Source organism: Chaetodon auriga, chromosome 23 (genome assembly GCF_051107435.1).
Source record: "Chaetodon auriga isolate fChaAug3 chromosome 23, fChaAug3.hap1, whole genome shotgun sequence".
NCBI lineage: Eukaryota > Metazoa > Chordata > Actinopteri > Chaetodontiformes > Chaetodontidae > Chaetodon > Chaetodon auriga.
The window spans coordinates 4,017,964-4,036,288 of record NC_135096.1 but is presented as its reverse complement, the minus strand read 5'-3'; the positions used below and the strand labels follow the sequence as shown (position 1 = coordinate 4,036,288).

The 18,325-nt window shown below is 43.2% G+C and overlaps 2 protein-coding genes across 2 annotated transcripts in view; both read left to right on the top strand.

The window, feature by feature from the left end:
* LOC143316071 (uncharacterized) overlaps positions 1-5,088 on the top strand; it is a 109,997-nt gene extending 104,909 nt beyond the window's left edge. The window contains 6 exon segments of the mRNA XM_076723785.1: positions 243-416; positions 1,602-1,775; positions 2,420-2,593; positions 3,029-3,202; positions 4,255-4,301; positions 4,470-5,088. Of these exon segments, the coding sequence (XP_076579900.1) occupies positions 243-416; positions 1,602-1,775; positions 2,420-2,593; positions 3,029-3,202; positions 4,255-4,301; positions 4,470-5,017 (1,291 nt within the window). The 3' untranslated portion in view covers positions 5,018-5,088.
* Positions 5,089-16,205: 11,117 nt separating this feature from the next.
* Positions 16,206-18,325, top strand: part of LOC143316314 (uncharacterized) — a 40,852-nt gene continuing 38,732 nt past the window's right edge. The window contains exons 1-4 of the mRNA XM_076724201.1: positions 16,206-16,233; positions 16,465-16,599; positions 17,769-17,847; positions 18,006-18,222. Coding sequence (XP_076580316.1) covers positions 16,223-16,233; positions 16,465-16,599; positions 17,769-17,847; positions 18,006-18,222 — 442 coding nt within the window. The 5' untranslated portion in view covers positions 16,206-16,222. The remainder of the gene's footprint in view (positions 16,234-16,464; positions 16,600-17,768; positions 17,848-18,005; positions 18,223-18,325) is intronic.

The following is an 18,325-nucleotide window of genomic DNA, read 5'->3' as shown; positions in this document are numbered from 1 at the left end:
ATTATTTCTGAACATCATTTCACAAAAACTCAAAATATCAATGAGCCTCATTTTCTCCCAGATTCATTTTTTTATATATCATGTGATGTTGGTTTCTGGATGTCTGTTTGTTCCTGATTCAGTGATGATTTATTGTCACATCTACAACATGTTTATGATGGAACAGCAAAGATTTGAACACACGCTGAGAAGAGACTCAACATTTTAAAATAAATGTTCTTTTTCTTCTTGTTCTTCTTCAGACTGAGTGGCTGTAACCTCTCAGAGAGAAGCTGTGAAGTTCTGTCCTCAGTCCTCAGATCTCAGTCTTCCAGTCTGAGAGAGCTGGACCTGAGTCACAACAACCTGCAGGATTCAGGAGTGAAGCTGCTGTCTGCTGGACTGGAGAGTCCACACTGTGCACTGGAAACTCTCAGGTCAGATCAAGTTACTGTTTGTGTTGACAGATTTAAGTTAGTTCTGTACATTTAGAGATTCATTTAGTTTAAACAGTCTCTGTCATGTCTTGATTTGAATCTTTTAGTCTATTTTTTTAATTTTCAGATCTCTGACAGTTTGATGATTTTGAGTTTGTGTCATGATGATCAGAAAAAATTTTCCAGCCTGCAGTTGTAGATCATCTTTTCTGTGCATGTCAGAAAAATGTGTACACGTGTCTGAATGTGTGAATTCAGAAAAAAAATCCCTCAAATTCAAGTCTGCAGATGTGTCATGAAGCCTCGTAGCTGTAGAAATATTTTGCGTATCTGTAATTGAAATCTGTGCAGGAATATCTTCCACAGTGAGGTTTCACAAAGTGCAGCATGGGTCATTAAATCTGATGAATTTACTATTGATCAGAGTGCTGAGTCATGGGAGACAAGAATTCTGAAGGACTATGAGTCAGCAGTTTATGTCCAGCACAGAGGCTGTCTCATGTGAAGCTCAGTGGGATGAAGGACAAAACAAATTGGACCAAGCCAGGCTTCCTCTGTGTGAGCTGCCTCAACTAAACATGAACTCCAGGCAGAGATAACGGCATCACGACGGTGGTTATCAGCTTCCTTTGTTAACTCAGGTTTCCTTCATCAGGCTCTGTGCACGTTCCTGTAAAAAGAGACGTTTGCTCCATCATTTGACTCTTTGTCACCACAAAAAGGACCAATCATGTCCCCCCTCCTTCAGTCCAGAGGAACAGGTTGTTATAATGGAGAGCTTTGGAGAATGTAAAAAATAAAAGAGGAAAATCAAGACTGTTGCTGCACATAAGACGAGAGAGGAATGCTGGCAGAAAACTGCTGATCCTTTAAATCATTCACTTCATATATTTGTTTCAGCACTCAGTCACTCTCAGAGCCTCCTGTTTCTTTCTACCTGCACATTCGAGAGTCTGAAACTTTAAACTTCATCCAGCAGGTTTAAACATGAGACTCAGGAACTGGATTCAGGTCTGACACTGTCCCCTCATGAAGGACACATGACTGTGCTCTTACAGACGTGAAGACAATGAATGAACATCTACAACATGTTTATGATGGAACAGCAAAGATTTGAACACACGCTGAGAAGAGACTCAACATTTTAAAATAAATGTTCTTTTTCTTCTTCTTCTTCTTCTTCAGACTGAGTGGCTGTAACCTCTCAGAGAGAATCTGTGAAGTTCTGTCCTCAGTCCTCAGATCCCAGTCCTCCAGTCTGAGAGAGCTGGACCTGAGTAACAACAACCTGCAGGATTCAGGAGTGAAGCTGCTGTCTGCCGGACTGGAGAGTCCACACTGTGCACTGGAAACTCTCAGGTCAGATCAAGTTACTGTTTGTATTGACAAGCATAGAGGCTGTATCACGTGTCGCTCTGGAGGATGAACTACGATGTAAGTTAAACAAAACAGCTTTCTTTGTTCACTGAGGTTTCCTTCATCAGCCTCTGTGCACGTTCCCATAAAAAGAGATGTTTTCTCCATCATTTGACTCTTTGTCACCACATAAAGGACCAATCATGTCCCCCCTCCTTCAGTCCAGAGGAACAGGTTGATATAATGGAGAGCTTTGGAGAATGTAAAAAATAAAAGAGGAAAATCAAGACTGTTGCTGCACATAAGACGAGAGAGGAATGCTGGCAGAAAACTGCTGATCCTTTAAATCATTCACTTCATATATTAGTTTCAGCACTCAGTCAATCTCGGAGTCTCCTGTTTATTTTTAACTGCACATTCGAGACTTTGAAACTTTAAACTTCATCCAGCAGGTTTAAGCATGACACTCAGGAACTGGATTCAGGTCTGACACTGTCCCCTCATGAAGGACACATGACTGTGTTCTTACAGACGAGAATGAATCAACATTTACAGCATGTTTATGATGGAACAGCAAAGATATGAACACATGCTGAGAAGAGACTCAACATTTTAAAATACATGTTCTTTTTCTTCTTGTTCTTCAGACTGAGTGGCTGTAACCTCTCAGAGAGAAGCTGTGAAGTTCTGTCCTCAGTCCTCAGATCCCAGTCCTCCAGTCTGAGAGAGCTGGACCTGAGTAACAACAACCTGCAGGATTCAGGAGTGAAGCTGCTGTCTGCTGGCCTGGAGAGTCCACACTGTGCACTGGAAACTCTCAGGTCAGATCAAGTTACTGTTTGTTGTAAAAGCGACTTCTTTTTTTAACCTCAGAAGTCCACACGTTTGACACATTCATACATTGATTGGCAGACGTTTTCTCTCAATGTTCCTTTCATTAATGAAGTTTGGCTGAGATGGAAATCCTCATTTATGTTTTGTTGTCATGTGACTTTGATTAGTGGATGTCAATTTATTCCTGATTCAGTCATGATTAATTACCACAAAGGTGTCGCTGAGGACCTCAGGAAGTGAAGTGTCGAGTGTGAAGTCGTTGACCTCAAACACAGAAACAGTTGAGAATTATTATGTGTTGTAAATCCTCCCAAGTGATGCTGCTCAGCCTATCAGATCTCTGCATTTTGAGAACAATGATTTGACGGACACAGCAGGACCCTCAGATGATCTTCCATGTGTGTTGTTCTGTGTGTTTGCAGGCTGTCAGGCTGTCTGATCACAGAGGAAGGCTGTGCTTCTCTGGCCTCAGCTCTGAGATCCAACCCCTCCCATCTGAGAGAGCTGGACCTGAGCTACAATCATCCAGGAGACTCAGGAGTGAAGCTGCTGTCTGCTGGACCGGAGGATCCTCACTGCAGACTGGACACTCTCAGGTATGAAGAGGCTGCTGCAGCCACAGTCAGTCAGTATGAAAGAGGAGGACGAGCTGGAAACATGTTGTCTGTCTTTTTGGTTGATGGTGGATGTGAGTGAGACATGAACAATCACACATGTAGGAAACCTTTGTCCTTTGATCACAACATAAACACTGGTTGAACATGAAAAGGACATATTTGTGTTGGAGGTCTCAAGGAGAACATCTCCAGGAACAAACATGATAATGACCTGTTGGTCACAATTGATGCAGTTTGGACAGATCTCTGCATGGAAAAAGAACTGTCTGTCAGTTTGACAAATGTCCTGTTTGTCCTCAAAAGACATAAAAACAAGCTTCCAATAAGTCCAAAGCAGTTCTATTTAGTTCAATCTGCTGGAACCTGACAACCACAGGACAGAGCAGGACTTTTGAGATGCTTCATTCAAGTGTTTTCCTCAAAATGTTGGACTGTTCCTTCATCAGTGGAGAACAATTGGACTGAACATGGTCTTCACAGCAAACATGGCTTGTAAATATTTCCATGTGCAGACATCAAGTGGCTTCTTGTTCTGATGAACTTCAGGAAGTTTGACATCAAAAGATTTCCACACAACAGAGTCATGATGACTTGTCTCAGATATTGAATTTATTGACAGTATTCACACTTCTAATGAACACATGAAGCATGGTCACATATGGGACATGACGAGGAGAACCGTGTCCAATAATCAATGATTAAAGCTCTGTTGGTTTGTTCAGTGAAGACAAAGTCAGACTGATTATTGATCATCACAGGTGGGAGAGCGAGAGAGCGATCAATGAGTGAAGCAGCTTAGAATAGAAGTCAGCAACAGATTGAAATGAGGAAATGAGCTGATGAAGGCAGATTTAATGATGAGAGAGAATCAGTGTCGCTGTCAGTGTCTGAGCAGAGCTGAAGAGGTTTAGGGGCAGCAGGGAGAAGCAGGCCGGATCAACATGTTGTGTTTGTGTGTGTGAGAGTGATGTAACGTCCATGTTTGCATGCTGAAAGAGGAGGTGCTGCTCTGACCCCACTCCTCCTTTCAGGGTGGAGCCTGCTGGAGTCCGATGGTTGAGACCAGGTCTGAGGAAGTGTAAGTGTGTCTTTAATTTGACTGATGAAAACAAAGCAGAGCACATTCAGCCATCTTCAAACTGTGACATCACTCATTCACATCTCTGATGTCATTATCAAACTGTCCATCAATCAACAGATGATGGATCAATAACTGCAGCTGTTTTCTTCTTCTTCTCTCCATCAGATTCCTGTGAACTCAAACTGGACACAAACACAGTGAACAGAGAGATCAAACTGTCTGACAACAACAGGACGATGACACGTGTGGAGGAGGATCAGTCATATCCTGATCATCCAGACAGGTTTGACTACTGGCCTCAGCTGCTGTGTGGAACTGGTCTGACTGGTCGCTGTTACTGGGAGGTCGAGTGTAGACGAAGAGTTTCTGTGTCAGTGAGTTACAGAAGAATCAGAAGGAAAGGAGACAGGAGAGAGTGTTTGTTTGGATGGAATGATCAGTCCTGGAATCTGTTCTGCTCTGATGATCGTTACTCTGTCTGTCACAATAACAGAATAACACCCATCTCCATCTCCTCCTCTTCCTCCTCCTCCTCTTCTGTCTCTAACAGAGTAGGAGTGTATGTGGACTGTCCTGCTGGCACTCTGTCCTTCTACAGTGTCTCCTCTGACTCACTGATCCACCTCCACACCTTCAACACCACATTCACTGAACCTCTTTATCCTGGTTTTGGTATCAGTTCTCGTTCCTCAGTGTCTCTGTGTCCTCTGTAGGAGGAAGAGTCTCCTCCTGTTAGAGAAACACTGCTGAACAGATCAGTTGAGTCTGTGCAGGATCTCAGTCACATCAGTCTTTCAGGTTATTGGAAGAAAATTGATCAATGAACTTTGTTGAAAATGATCGAAAAGATTCCTAATTTACTTTGTGAACTTCTTCCACTTCCAGTCCTTTAAAGATGGAAGCTGTGATCATTAAACTGTCGAAACACTGTGGACTTGAACCTTCAGCTGTGTGTTGATTTCAATTCTGGATCCTGTTCCAATCAAAGCTGAATGTTACTGTGAGTGTTTGTTGTGTCTCTCAGATCAGGACTAGAGGTCCACCAATACGTTTTTTTAGAAATCAAGGAGACCGATAACCGTTAAAATATCAGATATCATCTTGATTGTTTCACTTCATGTTGTGTTTTCATGGTTCATTTTACTCAACAACATCGAGCTGAACCAAGAATCAAGTGAGCACAAACTAATTCCTGATGGCTGATAACACTTGAACTGTTTGTTGACGTATTAAGACATGAGGAAGGAGACAGCAACCTTCAAAATCCAAGACAAGTGACCACAGCGAGAGCAGCACAGGTTTCCCTCAACACCAGAGACAACCTGAGGGACGTGGACCTCGTTAGCAGACGTCCACTTCATTCAAACAACTTTATTACCACCAACAAGTCTTCAGTTTGACCAGCAGAGGTTTTGGTGTCTGATAACATGTCGTGATACTGTTTGTGACTCAAACCTTGATTTGGGGTCAAGTTTCATCTTCCAAAGCAGAAAAACAAGTTTGGAAATCATTGTTAAACAAATCTGTCAAAGACTTTTAGAAAAGTCTTCAAACTTCAACGGTACATGAGAAACAACTGAAAAAAAGGAAACTTTTTTTTTTATACTTTATTGTGTCAGTACAGTATACGACATTCCTACAATACACATCCTGTTATTTAAATAACTTGACACAATATTTAGTTTTTTGTTATCTTTCACCTGTGTGGCACAGTCAAACATAACCTTTCATAACTTAAAACACATATACACAAATACCCCAAAAGTAAGCAAAATAAATAAATAAATAAAAAATAACATTACCCAGCAAAAAATACGCACGCAATTACAACAAATACAACAGTAATATAAATGCGCACATAAAGAGTAAGTAGTTTTTTTTTAGGCTTCATCTCTACTGTATGCAGAGGATATATCTAGTTACATCTTTTTTCCAACAACTTTTCTTTTGTATTAATTCTATAAGTTACCCTCTCCATCCTATAAATATTCTCTACAGTCTCTAGCCATTTATTTACTTTGGGGGCTTCCAACTTTTTCCAGATTCTTGTTATTTGTTTGAGTGCTGTAATTCTCAGCATCAAGTGTGTTTATATTATATTTTTATTATGTGTATGACTTCTGACCAATACATTTCTATTTTTTTACATGTAAAGAATATGTGAGTGTGGTCCGCTTTGTCTTCCCCGCATTCCCTCCAGCAGCTAGAATTATTCTGTGTATATTTGCTGAACATCACTGGTGTTCTAAAATATTTGATACATTACATTTATTTGATACATTTGTCCAGTTATATTTTTCAAATTATGCTTTTGATTGGCCTTTATCATATGTCTCAGAATGGGATGGAGATCTCCAAGAGATGTAATTTGGACTTTTTCCTTCAAATAGTTTCTCACTTGCAAATATCTGTAAAAGTGATTCTTGTTTAAACCATATCTATTTACTGTATTTTCAAAAGAATCCATTGCTTCTTCCTTGTACATTTGACAGAATCTTGTGAGGCCCTTACTCTCCCATTTTTTAAAAACATCATCAATACTATTTGGAATAAAATCTGGATCCCAGGCTATCTCTCTTCAACAAGTGATTTCCTGTTCCTTAACTCTGGTTATTTTACATGTTCTTCTCCAGATTTTAAATGTGTTATGTACAGAATAACTTTGTGTTTTAATCTGTGCTTTTTTCGAAACTGAGAAAATCAAAGTACTGAGTGATTCAGCCAAATTAAACTCAATGAGTTTCCATTTGGGTCTCATCTCATTATTCATCCATATTAAAGTTGGTTTCACCTGTGCTGAGTAATAGTAGTGTAATGGGAATTCTTATTATTCATCTTCTCTGTACTTAATCGTAAGTATTCACTGTCTTAAAGACAAATGAACAACCATATCGTATGATTAGGTGCGTCCGTGTGTCATAATCTGCTGACCATGTTATTATGCACTGATTAAGTGAACCTTGTGTCCTGATTGCACAACACATTATGACGTGTAGTCATCCTGTCTACAAAGATAATATATTGTATATAATCTATCAACTTCTTCTGCTGCGGGCTCTTTCTTGTCATCTCACACTCGAGACAACAAGAAGGGAGTCTGTCGGCAGGCGTCAGAATAAACTCACAGAAAGACAACGGAAATTGGCAGAACAGTAGTTTTCGCTCCGTGGCTTTCGGTAGGGCGTCCTTAGCCTGTTTGTGGATTTCAAAAAGCACAGAGGACAGGTTTGCACAATAACGTAACATTTCATCTTCGCACTGGCTGGCATGAGGGAGTTGCCTCTTAACCGGTCCAATCCCTGTATTCATTGGCCGTGCAAAGAGGATTTCAAATGGGCTGAGGCCGTTCCTGCTTCTGACCCTAGCTCTCATGTGCATCAAAACAATCGGTAGTGCTTTTGTCCAAGTTAAACCAGTTTCAACACAGCATTTAGCCAACTTGCCTTTCAATGTACCATTCTCTCTTTCAACAGCCCCCCCGCTTGCTGGGTGATAGGCACAATGTTGCCTCATGTCAATACCAAAATACTCACCCACGCTCTTCAGGGCTGTGCTCACGAAAGGTGTACCATTGTCAGACGAGATCTTACCTGGAATTCCCCATCTGGGAATTATTTCTCTGATTAAAGCTTTTGCTACTGCTGCTGAATCCTGTTTAGAAGTGGGAAAAGCTTCCACCCACTTGGAAAACATGTCAACAAAAACCAAACAGTATTTCTTTCCCTCGCTAGGTGTTAGCTCAATGAAGTCCATTTGTAAGGGATCAAAAGGTTTTTGTGGTGGTGGATGAGCACTCTGTTGTATCTGGATGCCTCTGCCTGCATTGTTAGTAGCACAGATCACACAACTTTGACAAAATTTTTGGGAGAAGTTAGAGAAACCCTTTGTGAACCAATATCTCTGTATTGCACTCATCATACCCCCTTTTGACACATGATCTCTTCCATGTGTCAACTTAGCATAATGAGGAAACAAATATTTAGGCAAACATGGTTTATCATTTGGCCCGTACCACACTTTGATAGAAAAAGAGCAGCCTGCTTTTTTCCAAGCCACCCTCTCTTCATGGCCGGCTCTGGCCTGCAGGTCCTGCAAATCAGCTGTGGGTGTCAATGGTGAGTCAACAATGGCAAGACATTGCATGTTGTTTTTAGTGTTATCTAGCTGTGCTGCTGCCTTAGCTGCAGCATCCGCTCTGGCGTTCCCCTGTGAAACAAAATCATCATTGTTTGTGTGCGCTTGGCATTTGCAGATAGCGACCTGTTTTGGAAGGAGGACAGCATCGAGAAGTGCAGCAACCATGGTGTGATGGGCAATGGGTTTGCCCGTGGAAGTTAAAAAATCCCTGTTGGCCCAAAGACGGCCAAAATCATGTACCACTCCCCATGCATATCTGCTGTCAGTATGTATGTTAACTGTTTTATCAGAAGCAAGTTTGCATGCTTCTGTCAGTGCAACCAATTCTGCGGCTTGTGCAGAATAATTTGAGGGGAGTGGCTGTGCAACAATTGTGTCATGTAGTGTTGTAATAGCAAAACCTGCTTGGTTTTTACCGATTGTTGAGTTTCTCGAGGCTGAACCGTCCACAAACAGTTCTAGGTCAGCATTCTGTAAAGGTGTGTCCTGCAGATCGGGCCTGGGAGAACAGGTTTCATTCATGACTGCCACGCAGTCGTGTGGTTGTCCATCATCTGGTGTAGGGAGAAAATTTGCAGGGTTAAGAACATTGCATCTTTTAACAGTGATGTTAGGCATGTCAAGCAGAATCGTGTTATATCTGAGCCACCTTGCTGTTGACAGTTGAGAAGTTTTCTGTTCAAGCAAAATCATTGAAACAGCATGTGGTACCAGTAGAGGGAGATCTGCATAGCCTACAATGTCACGTGATGCTATCACAGCTTTTTCAGCAGCTGCCACAACTCTAAGGCAAGTAAGAAGGACCATTGCTCAGTGGTCCCAAATCCTCTTTTCAGATGAAAGTACATTTTGTATTTCATTTGGAAATCGAGGTCCCAGAGTCTGGAGGAAGAGTGGAGAGGCACAGAATCCAAGTGGCCTGAAGTCCAGTGTGAAATAAATCAACATACTTTTCACAAGTTGGACTTTTTTTGTTATAAATCCTTTTTTTGGATTGATCTCATGAAATATTCTAATATGTTGGGATGCTGGATTTTTGATTTTCAAGAGTTGTAAGCCATAATTATCCAAATTAAAACAAGACAGGCTATAAATGTTTCAGTCTATGGGTAATAACTCTAAAATATGTGAGGTTTTCACTGAATTAAATGACAGGAAAAGATGAACTTTTCCATGATATTTAAATTTTTGAGATCCAGGTTCTGTGCAGTGACATTGCGAGTGTTCTGAAAATTAATGGAGGTCTGAGTGCCCCTTTTAGTGTTCAGAGGGGGGTCAGACAGGGCTGCTCTTTGTCCGGCATGCTCTACTCATTAGCCATCGAGCCTCTGCTTCAGACGCTGAGACGTGATCTGAGTGGTGTTCGTTTGGCTGACTGTGACGTCTCTTTAAACTGTCAGCGTACGCAGACGATGTCATCATCCTGGTCAACACACAGAGAGACATCGATACATGAATACAGTCAACCTGTTCACTTCCGTATCATCAGCCAAAGCAAACTGGGGGAAGAGTGAGACGGTCATGGTGGGGGACAGGCTGGGAGATCAGCTCAGGCTACCTGGAGGATTCGTCTGGAAGAAAGGGGGGCTAAAGTATCTGGGAGTCTTTCTGGGCAACAACATGTTTTTACATAAAAACTGGGACGAAGAAAAGGTCAAAGGTCAGCTCATGAAGTGGAAGTGGATTTTACCCAAAATGTCTTAAAGAGGCCATGTTCTGGTCATTAACAATCTGGTGTCTTCTGCTCTGTGGCATCGGTTGGCCTGTGTTGATCCTCCAGCTTCTCTTTTATCACAAATTCAGAGAATTTTAGTAGATTTCTTTTGGGACAGGTTGCACTGGGTCCCTCGGAGTGTCCTGTTCCTTCCTAAGGAGGAAGGTGGACAGGGTTTAGTCCATCTGGCCAGCAGGGGAGCTGCTTTTCGACTCCAGTACATCCAGAGACTGCTCACTGGGCCTATGGACCTGGTGTGGAGAGCAGCATCCTGTTGCATCCTGAAGCAGTGTGGTGGTCTGGGACTGGGCCTGCCTCTGTTTCTGATGGACTCCAGCAAGCTGAACAGCTTATCTCTGCCAGTCTTCTACAGAAGTGTTTTTACAGTGTGGTCTCTACTGAGGAAGCAGAGGCAGGAGCAGGCCGACTGTCTGTGCTGGCTCCTGCAAGAACCTGTGCTGCATGGAGGACGATTGGACGGTCCCAGCAGGGGTGGACCAACTCTGCACAGAGCACTTCACACTGCAGGAGATTCCACTCTGAGCCAGGTGGTGGAGGTGACCTGACCTGGGTTGGACGACCCTGCTGCACTGGCTTCTCGTCAGACTGTTCACTGGTTTTAAAAACTGTTCTGGTCCTCTACTCGACCCTGTTGACCCTGCAGGTGTTGCTCTGGAGGACGCCTCAGGGCAGTCACTATACAAACTGCCGGTAAAGTCCTTGAACCAGAGCAGACGGGCGCAGTGACGCACCGTGGAGGACATACTGCAGTTTAAACCCTGACTTTAAACCTGCATAAAGGTCTTTATACAAACCTCCTTTAACAAGGAAACAGGCAGACTTGCAGTGGAGGATCCTCCATGGCGTCGTGGCAGTGAACTCCTTCATCTCTGTGGTCAACGCTGCCGTAGAGGACACATGTCCCCTCTGCAGCCAGAGAGAGATGGTGTTTTCACTGCTTCTCAGTGCATTCATCTTAGGGCTCTGTTTGTGCTGCTGGAGGCCTTTTTTAGCAGATGTGGAGAAGTTTTTATGCAGCAGGTTTTTATCTTTGGTTTTAAGTACACTCGCCAAAGAAAGAACAAATGTCAGGTACTGGCCTTTGTCTGAGGACAGGCTAAGATGGCGGTGTGTGTGAGCTGGAGGAGGAAGGTGGAGGAAGCCTTGAATGTTGATGTGGTTCCTGTGTTTGTGAGAATGGTGAAGTCCAGACTGCTGAGTTCAGCTTTTACAGAGCTGCTCAGGACCTGGACAGTGTCCAGGCAGTGTGGGGTTATGGGGGGACAGAGGGACAAATCATCTATGATCATGTGACTGTAACACTTCTGGGAAGAAGCATGATGGTGTGAATGTCACGAATAAAGACTTTATGCAGAGAACAAAAAGATCTCTGTCTCTCTCTTAATAAACTTAAACATCTCTCTCTCTCTCTCTCTCTCTCTCTCTCTCTGTGCTGCTTCCTGTCTGAGCTTTACTTTCACTTTCTCTCTTGGGTGTGTCACAGTTTGTTTTCTCCTCTGAAGCTCCAGCTGAAGGTAAAGTAACTCGTTTCAAGTGTTTTTTACTCAAGCTGTCGTTAGCTTAGCTTCAGCACAAACGGCATTGATCTGCAGCTCCGTCCATTGTTTCTCCAAACTCTGAGTTTAACTGTGAACTATGGCCGAAGGAGCTGAAAGCAGCTCCGTTAAAAACATCGGCCATGTTGTGTGGATGTTTGTGAGTGTAAACGCTGGAATAAGAGCTGAAGCAGAGCGAGCTGATCCTCAATAGTTGATGTGGAGACAGCAGGAAGGAGCATTCAGAGGGCCGTGAGGAGCTGAAACCTTTTATTTCTTAACTCAATCTGTAACTGTGTCACTAAATGAGCTGTCAGAGCTCTGAACTCTCCTCCAACAGCAACGAGTGTCGCTGCTTTTTCTCACTTTATGCTTCAATGTGATCAAGAATCAAATTAAAGATTCCTCTTTTAATATGACCCGAGAGGGCTTGTTTGAGTCAGGCTTTTATTTTGAAAGGATCTCTCAGTGGTGGAAAGTCACTAATTTACTCAATTAGCTATTATTAAGTACAGTCTGGAAGTACTTGTACTGTACTTGAATAGTTCTGCTATTTTATATTTCTCCTGTGTAAATATTTGACTTTCTCCTTCACTTATTGATGATCGAGGATCGTTCAGGCGCAAAGAAACTTTCAGTCATGTTGAATTTACTGAATATTCCACAAACTGAAGCTTCCTGTCAGATTCAGTCAGTGTGTGTCAGTGGATGTCAACGGTCGTCCAGGCATCAAGTGTGTGTTCACTTCACTGCAGCTTCATGGCGCCATCTAGTGGACTGATAGAAGTACAGCAGCTCGGCCTCACACTGCTGTCTGACTGCATTCAGCTGACACTGATATGAAAGACGAGATAACAGCCAATCAGAGGAGGAGCAGCTGATATTTGGACAGGTGAAACCATGAAAGGATGATATCAGCTGATGTGCACATGAATGATTTGTGTTTCCTCTCCAGATCAAAGTGTGTGTGAGCTGATGTGACTTCAGCAGCATGAATCGGTGTGAGGACAGAGAGGAGGGAGTCCGTCCCTCTAAAACCAGTCTGTGTGGGGACGATGACGGCCAGACCGAAGCTCAGAGGTGAGACCAGGATCTCTGACTGTCCAGGACTCGTCTCCATGTCAGAGCACTCGAATCTCTCCATCATCATTATTCACACTCAAAGCTCTGTGTGTGTTGTGTTGAAGGCCAGAGCAGCAGGACCCACCAGACTCTGCTGGACCTGGACCTGGACCTGGACCTGGACCTGGACCTGGAGCTGGACCTGGACCTGGACCTGGACCCAGCTGTGTGTCCTTCAGGAGTGACTGATCAAAGGATCTCCCCATTTCTTTTAAACAGCAACATGTCTCTGACAGACAGTAAGTTATTCTCAGTGTTAGGTCAAGGTCAAGGTCAATTTTATTTATACAGCACATTTAAAAACAACCAAAGTTGACCAAAGTGCTTTACAGACTTCTAAGCACTGCAAGAAGAACATACATGAACATACAATGAAAAAAAAATAATATATGCAGCCAGGATGTCAGCGCCCAACCGAACTGAAAGCCACTGAGTAAAGACGGGACTTCAGCCGGGACTTTAAAGATTCCGTAGTCCGAGCAGTCCTAATGTCCAGTGGCAGGCTTTTCCAGAGTTTAGGGGCTGCCACTGAAAAGGCTTGGTCACCTTTAGTCCTGAGTCTGGATCTGGGGACTTCCAGGACCACTTGACTGGACGACCTCAGTTCTTTAATAGATTTGTGGACCTGAATAAGGTCTGCTAAATAATGGGGGGCCAACCCATGTAAAACTTTAAAAACAAGAAATAAAACCTTAAAAACTATTCTAAAATGAACAGGAAGCCAGTGTAGCGGTGCCAAGACTGGGGTTATATGCTCCCGCTTTCTGGTCCCAGTTAAAAGCAGAGTGGCACCATTTTGGACCCACTGCACCCGGCGGAGAGACGACTGATCGAGGTCAACATACAAAGAATAACAGTAGTCCAGCCTGATTGTGATCAGAGCATGAATGACTCTCTCAAAGTCACCACGAGGAAGATATGGCTTGACTGTGGCGAGCACCCTTAACTGGAAGAAACTGTTTTTAATGACAGTGCTAATCTGCTTGTTGAAATTAAAGGCACTCTCGAAGAACACACCCAGGTTTTTAACAAAGGGATGAGTGACCAACCCTAAAGGGCCAAGAGTGCTAGTACAAGACTCCAGCTTGTCGGAAGAGCCAAATACAACAACCTCAGTCTTGTCTTCATTAAGACAAGGAGTAAGTTTAAACCCAATCATGATTTTAAGTCTTTTAAACACATAAACAAGGGTTCCAGAGAGTCTGCACAATTAGACTTTAAGGGCAGATAGATCTGAATGTCATCAGCAAAGCAGTGGAATGAGATATTATATTTTTTAAAAATTGACGCCAGGGGCAACATGTACAGGGCAAATAGTACAGGACCTAATATGGAGCCCTGTGGAATCCCGCAGGAGAGAGGGGCCACTGGTGAGGAGCATTCACCAAGGCGAACACAGAAGCTCCTGTCAGTCAGATAAGACTCAAACCATTTCAGGGCTGTTCCCTTTATACCCATGCACTGTTCCAGCCTCGATAAAAGAATGGCATGGTTGACTGTGTCGAAAGCTGCCGACAAATCCAAAAGCACTAAAACTGCATATTTCCAGAGTCAACTGTTAAAAGAAGATCATTAAAAACTCTTAAAAGGGCAGTTTCAGTACTATGGCGTGCCTTAAAACCAGATTAGAATTTTTCATAAATACTAAAATCATCTAAAAAAGGTTTCAGTTGATTAAAAACAACTTTCTCTTAGACTTTAGATAAAAAGGGGAGTTTAGAAATGGGCCTAAAATAGATAGAACAGAAGTGTCCAGATTTCTCTTCTTTAAAAGAGGTTGCTGCTTTACCTGTAGTCCGAGGAGAGCTGAGAAAGTCACACTGGGGAGGAAGAAGCTCCGAGAAAAGTAACAACTCACCAGCTCGGAGCCAGGTTTCCGCCAGAAACATAAAATCCAATTCCCGGGAAGTGAAGAAGTCACCACCACCATGAGGCAGGAACGGGACATTTCCCGTTACGTCACACAGGTGGAGGCCAGGTAAGCCTTCACTTTCACATGCACACCGCCGCGTTTGCCCCGTCACCTGGGACATTTGTTGTGGGGAACCGCCGCAGGTAAATGGCAGAGGTACGCTGGTATGTCCGACAGGAAAGGAAATTTTAACATTCGATCTCCCAAATTGTGCGACGACAAACGATCAGATACTCAGATATTAAAAAGTGTTTGACGATCATAAACGAGTGTGGCAGAGAAATCTTGGCAGCATATACAGAGAAGTAAAAAGACAGCAAACAACGAACTAGGCAGAGCTGACAGACAGCCTTGCACATCGGCACCATCTTGCATCGGGTCTTGTGTTGGACAATTTGACCTGAAATGTCCACATGTCCTCCTCATGTTGTCCACTGCTGATGTTTGTCCCCATTAAATCCAGTCTGACCAGTTGTTCTTCTAAGGTTCAGATTAAGAGCTAGATTAGTGTTAAAGGACATTTGTCCAGTCTGTCCCTAAACAGCACTGACATGTCCACATGTGGACACTGAAAGCTGAGGATAATATGAGGCTTCAGCACAAATCCAGTGGGGACCTTCCAAAATCTCTTTACCATCAAACTTCCTCTTTGAATGTTGGACTAAAATGCTTCAGCGACCATCATCTCTAAATAACAGTCAGGATATTTGTGCTGAGTCTCGTGATGCAAACGTTAGAAAACAGACCAACAGAGTCGGTGCTGATGGACTCCACAGTTTAGTCTTCTGATTTCTGAGCAGATTTTACTGTCAATCACAGTAAAATCTGCTCAGAAATCAGTCCGTTGAGTCCTGCTTTGGTCCAAGATTTGATGGACAAATGAAGCGATGATCCACAGACTGAAATCATTCAGCTTCATGTTTGATTGAACTTTGGTGTGTTGATCCTTTTCTTGTTGATAGCTGCTAGTTTCTCCAGCAGCTTCTGAGTCTGAAGAAGAAAAAGTGAATTTCTGTCCCTGGTGGTCTTTCTCTGTGTCTGACAGGATCTATGGGAGACCAGCCTCTGATGGACCTGGACCTGAACCTGGACCTGTACCTGGACCTGGACCTGAACCCAGCTGTGTGTCCTTGAAGAGGAAACGGTCATTTGGTCACCTTAATGACTCTAAAGATCGACCTTCTGCTGCAAAGAGGTAAACTGTTAATAACATTAAAATATCACAGATTCTTGTTTGAACTGTTATTTATCAGAGAAGTTTTTTAAACCTGTTTGTTTATTTTCAGCATCGTTCTTCTTCTCATTCGTTTATATCCTCACATGTGGAAGCTGCCCAGTATGACCAGTCTTCAACTCTTGACTCCAGTTGAACATTTCCTCCACACACATGTTCTGACTGATGACTGCATGAGAAAAAACAGTGACGTGATTGAGGCTAATAGATGCTAACAAAGGCTAACCCTGATTCCACTGATCGATGGAAAATAGGTACACATACTCAAGTACTGTAGTAGTAATTTGAGTCCTGCTTTGGTCCAAGATTTGATGGACAAATGAAGCGATGATCCACAGACTGAAATCATTCAGCTTCATGTTTGATTGAACTTTGGTGGGTTGATCCTTTTCTTGTTGATAGCTGCTAGTTTCTCCAGCAGCTTCTGAGTCTGAAGAAGAAAAAGTCAATTTCCGTCCCTGGTGGTCTTCCTATGTGTCTGACAGGGTCTATGGGAGACCAGCCTCTGATGGACCTGAATCTGGACCTGGACCTGAACCCAGCTGTGTGTCCTTGAAGAGCGACGGGTCGATGGGTCGTTTCATTGAGTTTAAAGGAGATCGACCGTCTGCTGCAAAGAGGTAAACTGTTAACAACATTAGAATCTTACAGATTCTTGTTTGAACTGTTATTTATCCAGAGAAGCTTTTTAAACCTGTTTGTTTATTTTCAGCATCGTTCTTCTTCTCATTTGTTTACATCCTCACGTGTGGAAGCTGCCCAGTATAACCAGTCTTCAACTCTTGATTCCCATTGAACATTTCCTCCACACACACCTTCTGACTGATGACTGCATGAGTATAAAGCAGTGACTTTATTGAGGCTAACAGATGCTAACGAAGGCTAACCCTGATTCCACTGAGTTCCTCCATCAAATCAACATGTTGTGGTTTTCAGTCATGTGACAACACAAACACAAACATGTCAGTGATAACAGCTGGACTGAGATCAGCTGCTGTGAAACACAGAATGAAGCAACACAGAGAGTCTGAGGAAACACACAGTCTGTTTGTGATTGATGCTGCTGATGGATTCACAAAGTCAAGAACGACACTGACGGCGGCATCATGGCACCTCACATCAGGCTGGAGTTGTGCCTCTGTGAAGAAGTCCGATGCAGAGAAGGGTGTTATGGGTAACTAAAGGCTGCAGGAGCTCAAAGAGGAGACAAAGCTCAAATATGTGTTGTGTGTCCAACAAGTGGACAAGAACAAATACATGTTGTCCAAGAATAAAAGAAATAGCCAGAACAACTTCTATGAGCAACAGCTGCACCTGTTTCCTTCATGTAGTCCAGAGAAGAACGTTCCAGCTTTCATTTGAAACACAGTTCGATGTGAAATCACTCTCAGCTTTGCTTTGATCCAGTATTCTCTGCTTCTCTCTTTGCTTTTCTCATGTTTCACTCACTTTATTGTGACTCACTGCCAATTTGTGCTGGACAGGTAGCATCCAGTTAGCTTGTGTGAGCTGTGTGATGCTGTCCAGAGTATTATAGGGGTCAATGAGAACTGGAGGGACTCAACCAGACAAGCTGGTGAACCAACACAGTAAAGTGAAAGCTGCACAGAAATGCAGACTGGACTGTTGATTCATGGTGGGATCAGCAGTACGAGCAACACTTTAATGTCAGTGGAAACCATCTGATTCAATGTTGGAATCAACACTTTAGGTCAAAGGACCTTCAGCTGGTGTTTGTCTCTGTGTGGACGGACATGATGTGAGTTAATTCTTCATGATTCCTCCACAGAGTCCACCAGGAGAGCTCAGAGGTTCCCAGTGGTCAGTCTGCCCAGCAGCATCACACTCACCTGGACTCCATGTTTATGGTCTGTACATGTACAACAGCTGCTTTCACATCTGTTCTCTTCACAATAATCTCCACACTGCACCGTTTAGACCAGTGGACCGTCAGTCTGTCCAACATGGAGCTGATGTTTGCTTCCATGATGTCACTTGGTGTCATTCACATCATCTTCTGTTCCAGCTGCTAGAGGAGAACATTGTCTCTTTTGTGAGGAACGAGCTGAAGAAGATCAAGACGGTTCTAAGTTCAGATGACCCAGAATGCTTAGAGAGTCAGGGGGAGGATGAGGATGATGATGCAGAGCAGAGGAGGAGCAGCAGAGAGGCATTTCTGAAGATCACACAGCACTTCCTGAGGAGAATGAAGGAGGAGGAGCTGGCTGAGCGTCTGCAGAGCAGTAAGAGGATTTCTCTAAAGGTTTAAGTGCTGGATCAGTGGAACATCCTGAGTCTCCTGGATGATTGTACTTTTGATTGATTGAACTTTATCAATCACTTATT